The 9057-nt window shown below is 52.9% G+C and overlaps 3 protein-coding genes across 3 annotated transcripts; 1 reads left to right on the forward strand and 2 right to left on the reverse strand.

Moving 5' to 3' along the window:
- Nucleotides 1-372: 372 nt before the first annotated feature.
- Nucleotides 373-2160, forward strand: CC1G_13270 (hypothetical protein; the record flags this gene model as incomplete). The annotated part of the gene is made up of 1 exon (XM_001841486.1): nucleotides 373-2160. The coding sequence occupies one exon, from the start codon at nucleotides 373-375 to the stop codon at nucleotides 2158-2160; it is 1788 nt and encodes a 595-aa protein (XP_001841538.1).
- Nucleotides 2161-6573: 4413 nt separating this feature from the next.
- CC1G_13272 (hypothetical protein) lies at nucleotides 6574-7103 on the reverse strand (the record flags this gene model as incomplete). Its single annotated transcript, XM_001841488.2, has 2 exons — nucleotides 6574-6873; nucleotides 6921-7103. The coding sequence occupies 2 exons, from the start codon at nucleotides 7101-7103 to the stop codon at nucleotides 6574-6576; spliced, it is 483 nt and encodes a 160-aa protein (XP_001841540.2).
- Nucleotides 7104-8125: 1022 nt separating this feature from the next.
- On the reverse strand, nucleotides 8126-8431 carry CC1G_13273 (hypothetical protein; the record flags this gene model as incomplete). The annotated part of the gene is made up of 2 exons (XM_001841489.2): nucleotides 8126-8240; nucleotides 8292-8431. The coding sequence occupies 2 exons, from the start codon at nucleotides 8429-8431 to the stop codon at nucleotides 8126-8128; spliced, it is 255 nt and encodes an 84-aa protein (XP_001841541.2).
- Between the last annotated feature and the right edge of the window lie 626 nt (nucleotides 8432-9057).

The following is a 9057-nucleotide window of genomic DNA, read 5'->3' on the forward strand; positions in this document are numbered from 1 at the left end:
AACACTGCCTCGTTATGCCCTTCGCCCTACGTCTTATTGTTCTCTCCATTCTTGCACTGCCTCGTTACTCCGTTATTGTTTCTTCGTTCTTCGCGCAGCCTTCGCGCAGCCTTGTGACTCTCCTTATTGTTCTTTTGTGTCTCGCCATCCGTTCGTCACCTTGACTCATCGCGGCTATGTAGACTGTAGAATAGGTATATAAGCTAGGTAGATCCCTCTGTATTTCCTCAGCTTGACCTCTTCGTCAATACACTGCTTCAGCACTCATCTGCATTCGTCGCTCATCGCTCTATCTCGCTCTCCGCTCTCATCCGCTCTGCTCTTCTGGTCTTTGGTTTGGTTTAGTGTTCGCTCTTCGCGACAGATCAGAGTATGTTGTTGTTGAAAGGGATAGCCGCTTACATTCGTGAGCCGTTGTTGGAGCACATGAGGTTGAAGAACCCCGACCATCTACCCGGCACACCTTGGTCCACCGATAGCATCCGTCAGAGTATGAATCACGCCATTGCTCAAGCACGCGAGAACGAAGAGCTCGGTGTCGGACCTCGACCGCCTGGTGCCGACGGTGTAACGCCTTCGTCCGATTCCGCTCGCACTCCTTTCGATGCTCGTAACGTTCCGCCACCACCTCCACCCGCGCATCCCTCGGACGACAAACTCGACAAGGTCTGCGACGCGCTGTCCAAGCTCACGGTCTCGGTTCAGAACAGTCGGTTGGGCGGATCGTCATCGCAGGCGGAGCAGTATGCGCAAGGGCCTCGCTCTCGGGTGTGCAACTTTTGCTCGGATGCGGGTCACTTCATGCGGGAGTGCCCGTCGAGGAAGGAGTACCTGGCAAAGAAGTGGTGTAAGGAGGACGATAAAGGGAGGATTATTTTCGCTGATGGGACAGGAATTACCTTCGACAACGCGCGAGGTCGAAACTTCAAGGAACGCGTCGACAACTGGCTCAACGATCATCCGTCCTTCAAGGGGGCAAACGCCAGCACTTCCGCCGCGCAACAGAACACGCAGACCCCAATCCCTTCGCACTATTTCAACTCGGTGAACTCGTCGGTCGGAAACGCTGGAGGTCCGCCACCGGTGGTTGGAGCGTTCGTGCAGTCGAAGGAGAAGGATGATTTTAGGGAGGAGGAGGACGAGATCGAGGTGTTGAAGAGCTTGACGGCAAGGAAGGAGGCATTGTTAGAGGAGAAGAAGCTTTGGTCGGGAAGGGTTCGAGGGGGAGAGAAAGGTCCGGGGAAGGATAGCGGAGGTACCGACACGCCGAAGAAGACGACTGCGAACGCGGGTGCGACTACGACCTCGACGACGGCTGCGACTGCGGGTTCGACTTCGGCTGCGTCTACGACACCTACTGCGACCTCGACCTCGCCGGTTGTCACCAAAGAAACGCGTTCGTACATTTCGGGGTACGACGACCCGACCGCTCTCGCTCGCGTCAAGAAGATGATCGACGAGACGGTTATCCCTACCACCTTCGCCGATCTCATGGCCATTTCGTCGGACATGCGGAGGTCCCAGGCCGACACTTGTAGAACGCGTCGGGTTCAAGACCAGAAGACCATTGGTATCGACGGGTTGGAAAGCGGGGACAACATCACGGTCGACGATCGGAAGGACGGGTCCCTTCACGTCGCCCATTCCTTCCTCCAGCATCCGGTCTCTGGTCAGGTCAAAGTTCCTGAGGGTTGGGTCACGGCGTCGCACTCCGAATCGATTCGAACCATTTCGTTGGTGCTCGACAATCGGTTCGCTCTCAGGGCTATTCTCGACGAGGGGTCGTCGATCGTCAGTATTCCCGAGTCGTTGTGGGAGAAAACCGGTTGGGCTATCAACCGCGATTTTGTCATTAGCATGGAGTCTGCTAACGGCAGTATCACCAAAACTCTCGGCGTTGTCGAGAACGTCCATTGTCGCGTCGGTACCATCGACGCCTTCTTGCAGGTTCATGTCGTTCCTAACGCGCCTTACTGTTTCCTTCTTGGTCGCCCCTTCCATGTTCTTTTGAAAGCGCATTTCGAAAACCGCGCCGACGGCTCTGTTATGATCGAGCTCAACTGCCCCAACACCCATCAGCGTATCTTGCTCCCTACCTTCGAAAACGAGCCTCGCTCGACGGTTTTCGACACCGCTAACGGCCGCGCCTTGGATTTTTGAATGGAGTCTATGAATCGGAGACGGGCCGAGGAGACTCGGGCCCTTCTTCATCTTCGCCTCCACCGTCTGACTCCTCGAAAGAGGAGTCCCCGTCACCGGTCTTTTCGCTGTTTTCTGGACACTCGCTTTTACAAGACGTACAACCCCTCCTGTATGGTACCAACGACCTATCGCATCACGCTGTCGTGATTAGACGGTCACACTAACCACTGCGCCAAAAAGGCGCCCATGTCCAGCTTAGGTGGACAGGCAGACCGTGGTATATAAGCACCATTCTATGTCATGATTTCGCCTGTTCATGACATTAGCCCCCTTCTATGGCTTACGTCCTCGTAAGACGAGAGCGATGCATCCCCTATACCGGCCTTTCCAGGCAGCGGACAACTGTCATGCCTGCAGGTCTATAGGGCCCAGAAGGTGCCCGGGTGATCCATTACATTTGCGCCTATCACATGGTTCTTATTGTCACATGACCTTAAGCTCACATGACTCAAACCGGCCAGTAAATGTGTACATCCCGGGAGTTGAACCCTCGACCTGTTGAAGCTGGACATAATGTCGTGATTAGACGGTCACACTAACCACTGCGCCAAAAAGGCGCCCATGTCCAGCTTAGGTGGACAGGCAGACCGTGGTATATAAGCACCATTCTATGTCATGATTTCGCCTGTTCATGACACACGCTGTATATATCGCCGAAATCCAATTAGACGCCGTTGACGACGAATCGAACCCTCACGTAACGTTTACCGAATTCGCATCGTACAAGTACAAACGAGTCGCCGATAAAGTCAAGTCGATCCCGAACGCCCGAGAAGTTTCAAGTCGATCGAAAGATGCCGGAGGGGTACGATCCTCTCGCTGGTATGCCGGAATTGCCAACGAACCCGCCCGAATTCGAGCCTGGAGAAAGGTACACGCAGGAGAGGAAGGAGAAGATGGGGATTAATGCCGAGAAGAATTCGTCGTCGGAAGAAGAGAAGTTATGTCACTGGTTTATTCGTCTTAACGAGTTTTGTTTCGCGTGGATATCCGACGAAAGTGGGATGTTCTGGTTAGGGAAGGACAGGGGTAACCCCCGGGTAGCCGGACACCTACCCTTACCCCCACCCCCCAAAACCCCTACCCCTGACTGAGGGGTAGGGGTAGTACCCTTACCCCCAACCCTGGGGGTTTTGACCAAGGGTTTTAATCATTTTGGCACTAACAATCACTTACAGTTGTCTATATGTATATTTTTATGTGTTTTATTGCGCATACAGCAGTTATTTAGTAGAAAATATACATAGATGCTGAAATAAATGGGTTTTGATTGATTTTTATCAAAACCCTTACCCCCGACCGGGGGTAGGGGTTTGGCCAAGGGTAGCCGGAGACCTACCCTTACCCCTACCCCCGCTCTACCCTTGGCCTCTACCCCGGGGGTTTTAAAACCCCTTGACCATCCCTAGTTCTGGTTTGCCCCAATCGAAATCGCCACCATCGACCACGTTCCTTGGGTATGCAAGAACATACCTATCCCACCCGGCCGCCTGAAGCAAGTCATCGAGATCATCAAGGAGAAGATTAGGGCTGGTGTTTACGAGCCGTCGAATTCGTCGTATCGTTCGCGGTGGTTTTGCGTGGTGAAGAAGGACGGGAAATCCCTTCGATTGGTTCATGATTTACAGCCCCTCAATGCCGTTTCTATCAAAGATTCTGCTCTTCCACCTCAAATCGAGCCATACGCGGAGTCTTTCGGAGGGCGCGCTTGCTATTCCACTTTCGATCTGTTCGTCGGTTACGATCAGCGTCTCCTCCACCCCAACTCACGCGACTTGACGTCCTTCCAAACCCCCCTCGGCACGCTTCGACTCACACGTATCCCGATGGGGTATACGAACTCGCTCCAGATCCAACAAGGGGACCTAACGGAGGTTTTACGCGACGAGATCCCCGACTGGACCATGCCGTTTGTCGACGATGTTCCCGCCAAAGGCCCCAAGACGCGCTATGAGCTGCCCGACGGAACATACGAGACGATCCCCGAGAACCCCGGCATCCGCCGTTTCGTCTGGGAACATCTTCAGGTCTGCAATCGGATCGTAAACCGAGTCCGAAACGCTGGGGGAACATTCTCAGGTCCGAAGACCAAGCTCTGTGTATTCGAGGCGGTAATTGTCGGCCATCTCTGCACGTATGAAGGACGACTACCCGATAAGTCCCGAGTTGATAAGGTCGTCGATTGGCCCGTGCCGAAGGATCTCACAGGAGTCAGAGGGTTTCTTGGAGTTGCGGGAACCATCCGTATGTTCATCAAAGATTTCTCATTTATCGCAGCACCGTTGGTTCGCCTCACACGTCGCCAAGTACCGTTCGAGTTTGGGGAGAAGGAGCTGGAGGCGTTCGAAAAGTTGAAGGAATTGATTGCTACATGTTCGGCTATCCGACCTATCGACCACGAATCCGGTCGCGAGATTATCCTCGCGGTCGACTCTTCGATCTACGGGTGTGGTTGGGTTCTGTCGCAACTAGGAGAGGATGGGAAGCGATACCCTTCACGCTATGGGTCAATTACCTGGAACGAAACGGAGAGGAATTATTCGCAGGCCAAGTACGAGCTGTTCGGGATACTTCGTGCTCTCAAGGCCGTGCGCATTTTTATCGCTAGCCCGTGTCCGTTAGTGGTGGAGTCCGATGCCAAGTATGTTAAGGGTATGATCAATAACCCCGACTGTATCCCCAACGCGACCTTGAATCGGTGGATCGCCGGAATTCTCATGTTCGATTTCACCTTCCGACATATCGCCAGAAAGAACCACACGGCTGCCGACGGTCTTTCACGACGAGAGGTTTCCCCCAACGACAACGACCCGAAGGACGACGACTACGACGAATGGATCGATGAGGCATGTTCCTTCGCGATCGAGCTCATCAACTACCGGCGGTCGTATTTTACCAACGAGTCCAACCCAAACCCGCAGCTTCATCTTCAGTCGCCTGTCGCCCCTACCCTTGTTTTTTCGTTTCAACAGAGCCAAGTCGATGAGACTCCCGAGATTCCCCGGTCGGCGAAGGCTATCAGGCAGGATGAGATGGTCGACCGTGTGCGTGCGTTCAAGTTGTTTGGGGAGAAGCCGGAGGTCGAGTCAGAGGAGGATATGAGGAGATTCGTGAAGTATTCGACGAGGTTTTTCGTATTGGATGAGAAGCTGTGGAGGAGAGATAACTTGGGTCGGCATCAGCTAGTGGTGGAGAGGGGGAAGAGGTATGGACTGCTTAGGGGAGCGCACGACAAGTTGGGGCACAAAGGGGTGTACTCGGTCCGCGCGCGGCTGCTTGCTCGTGTGTGGTGGCCGCATCTCGACGACGACGTTCGATGGTACGTTCGTACATGCCACGAATGCCAGATTCGACAAGTCCATCGTTATCATATTCCTCCGTCGGTTCCACTCCCCGCCAACCTTTTCCGGAAATGCTATATCGATGTTATGGTCATGCCGGCCTCTTTCGGGTTCAAGTTCATCGTCCACGCCCGGTGCGGCCTCACTGGCTATCCTGAATATCGGATGCTACGTGTCGAGAATGCCGGTACGATCGCCCGTTTTATTTTCGAGGAGATTTTGTGCCGTTGGGGGGCGGTGGAGGAGATAGTGACGGATAATGGGACCGCTTTTATCGCTGCAGCCGACCAACTCTCTAAGCAATACGGGATCTGGCATATCAAGATCGCCCCGTACAACTCGAAGGCTAATCTGGTCGAAAGGCGACACTTCGATGTTCGGGAAGCGCTGGTCAAAGCCACGGAAGGAGACGACTCCCAATGGGCTCGATATGCCTACTCGGTGCTGTGGGGAGAACGGGTTACTGTTCAAAAACGCACCGGGTACTCGCCTTACTATCTCGCCCACGGTATCGAACCTCTACTGCCTTTCGACCTTGCCGAAGCGACATGGCTTGCGCCCCCTCTCAGTTCCTGGGTCTCGACAGAAGAGCTAATCGCCCACCGCGCCCGTATGCTCCAGAAGCGACCGGAGGACCTCGAAGCTGTCAAGCAGGCAGTACACGATTTGCGCCTCGCATCGAACGCTGATTTCGAAGCTCGATACCGCCATCTGATTCGTAACAGGCCGTGCCCCGACGGTTCGTTTGTCCTGGTACGGAACTCGAAGCTCGACTCGTCGGTTGGCCATAAGTCGAAGCCACGCTACCTTGGGCCATTTATCGTCGTCAGGCGCACGAATCAGGGGACTTATATTCTCGCGGAACTCGATGGTACAGTCTCGAAGCTTCGATTTGCGCAATACCGCGTCATCCCCTACTACCCACGAAACAACAAGCTACTACCGACTACCAAGATCGTAGAAATGGACGACGACGAACTCGAGGATTTCACACACGACAGGGATGGGGACGTAGACGACGCCGACAACGCTAATTAACCCTCCCGAACTCATTCTCGAAGCGAACGACTGCAGCTGAACCCAAAAAGTCGCCGCGCCCAGTGATTTGGATGTGGTCGATGTCGTCGCGCCCCGAGTCGTCCCAATACCTTTCGGTGACCAGACCGAAGGCTTTCTTGAGTTGTTCAACGCCGTTACCGGGGAGGTGGGGGAGACCGACGAAGAGTAGGAGGCGAGCGAAGGTGTAGATGCGACGCTGGAGATCTTTGGGGAGGACAACGTGGTATCCGGGAATGGAGTTGATCTCGGCTTGGTCGTCGTAGAGTTGGACCTGGGGATAGTCAGGAGGGAGCAGAAGGAGGAACGAGAGGAACGTACGATGTGGGTCATGGTGCGTTTGACGAGAGCACCGCGGAACGCGAACGTCTCGAAACGGTCAACGCGATCGAGGAGGATCTCGACGAGGCTTATGGTGCCACGGTAATCTTCGTGGAGGGTGGAGTAGCGTTTGCTTTCGGTGACGAGGAAGGCTTTGGTAGCAGGGTTGAGTTGGTGTTCCATGGCGAAGGTTATAGTGGAAGGGAGGACGAGGTGTCGAGCGGTTTATGTAGGGCGAGGAGGGGAGGTTTTGGTTTGTGTAGGTTGGGGGAGTATCCGTTTCTTGGGACGATTCTTGGTACGATACGCGTTTGGCGAATCTGTTGTCGCGATGACGCCCGTGGTCATCACGAAAAGTCCCCAGCAATTGTGGGGAACGCGCCCTGCTCCGCGGGGATTTGGACGCGTTCCACACATGTGACTTACCGAAGCGCAGAGCGATTGGTTCGGACAGCACGAGCTCGAGAAGTTGATGTAGGTTTACTATAGATAGAGAACGAGGGCTCGAGTGGGGGCCCATCTTTCTTTCCTGGACTTTTCGCTTTTACTGTGCACTTTTCACCAAAAGTCCCCAGCAGGGACAATCTTTTGTGGTACTTACGAGAAATTGACATATCTTGCTAATCAAACTTGTGTTCGCTCTCTCTCTTCGATTTCCCGGGAGATTCTCCCGGCGTCTGTCTTCTCCCGCGAGCCTGTCTGTGCCTCATTGCGAGGTCGTTCACACATCGACTCCCACTCGGTTTCGACTCTCCCTTGGCCGATACTCGGCCTTCTAGATTCTTTCTTTTCTTTCCATTCTTCGCACTTTCTATTTACTTTCCCTACACAGGATACCCTTTCAATAGATTTTATGATATTCAATACATTATTTTCCATAGTTATCATGCTTCAAATACCCGCGGGTATACCTGTACCTGCGGCAAAAGTCCTAAATTCATACCTGTATCCGCGGGTACGGGTACAGATGGGTTTTCCCATGGATATACCCACGGGTATACCCGTCTGTACCCGGACTCGTGTTATGCCTTAGTTCAGGTTTGGCAAAAAATGCCCGAACTTGAACCGAACCGGACTTTGGACAGTCTACTCACATCAGTTTGAAAGACATTCAATCAGCAATGGATACTACATGATAGTTACTGATAGAGATGGGAAACCAAAAACATTGTGCAAGTGAGTAAATGTAGAACAAGAAGAGAATCTCAGAAAAACGACGCCCCACCACTGACGTCGATGAAACGGTAAGGTCTATTGAAGGAACGATCTCCGAAGAGGTATTCGACCACATCGTTGTCACCAGGTTGTTCAATGGAGTGCCTAGAGGGGCTGTTAAGCAGGGTCACATAAAACAGATAAACTTGAACATACTCTTTCTTCAAGTGGGGACGAATCTCCGTTCCTTTGAACTTCTGCTTGCAGTGGGCACAGGCCAAAGAAGGTCGGGGCTGGGTGTACCATAGCTTATCATAGCCTGAAAGGTCCCTCTTCCTAATCATTTCCTCCTTCATCCTCTCCCGAACTTTCACGGCAGTATCTTCATCGACCTTAACCAACTGCTTGAAACTACAGTCGTGGGTGATCTTTCAGAAAGGGAGTGTCGTGAACAGCCGGTATAGCCCCTATTTTTCATCTTATCTTATCTAATCTGTTTCGCATCTTATCGTTCCACTTTCCTTTACTCCTTCGCCTCCTTATTCCCTCTATGGACTCTTTCACTCATGGACTCGCATTGCCCTTTGCCCTACTCTATCGTCCTTATTGTTACGCACTGCCTTCTGACACACTCTGACACCTTCTTGTTCCATTATTGTTTCATTCTTGTTCTTCGCGCAGCCTTCGCGCAGCCTCATGACCTTTCTTATTGTTCTTCGATGTTTCACCATTTGTTCGTCATTCTGACTCACTGCGGCTATGTAGACAGTAGAATAGGTATATAAGCTAGGTAGTCTGCTCTGTATTTCCTCAGCTTGACCTCTTCGTCAATACATCGCTTCAGCCTTCATCTGCATTCGTCGCTCATCGCTCTTATCTGCTCCGCATCACTGGTCTTTGGTTTGGTTTAGTGTTCGCTCTTCGCGACATTAGGTCAAGCTACCCCCGTGCACTGGCAACGCCGATCGGTGTCCCTGCATTC

The sequence above is a fragment of the Coprinopsis cinerea genome (assembly GCF_000182895.1).
Source record: "Coprinopsis cinerea okayama7#130 chromosome Unknown cont3.28, whole genome shotgun sequence".
In the NCBI taxonomy this organism is placed as follows: domain Eukaryota; kingdom Fungi; phylum Basidiomycota; class Agaricomycetes; order Agaricales; family Psathyrellaceae; genus Coprinopsis; species Coprinopsis cinerea.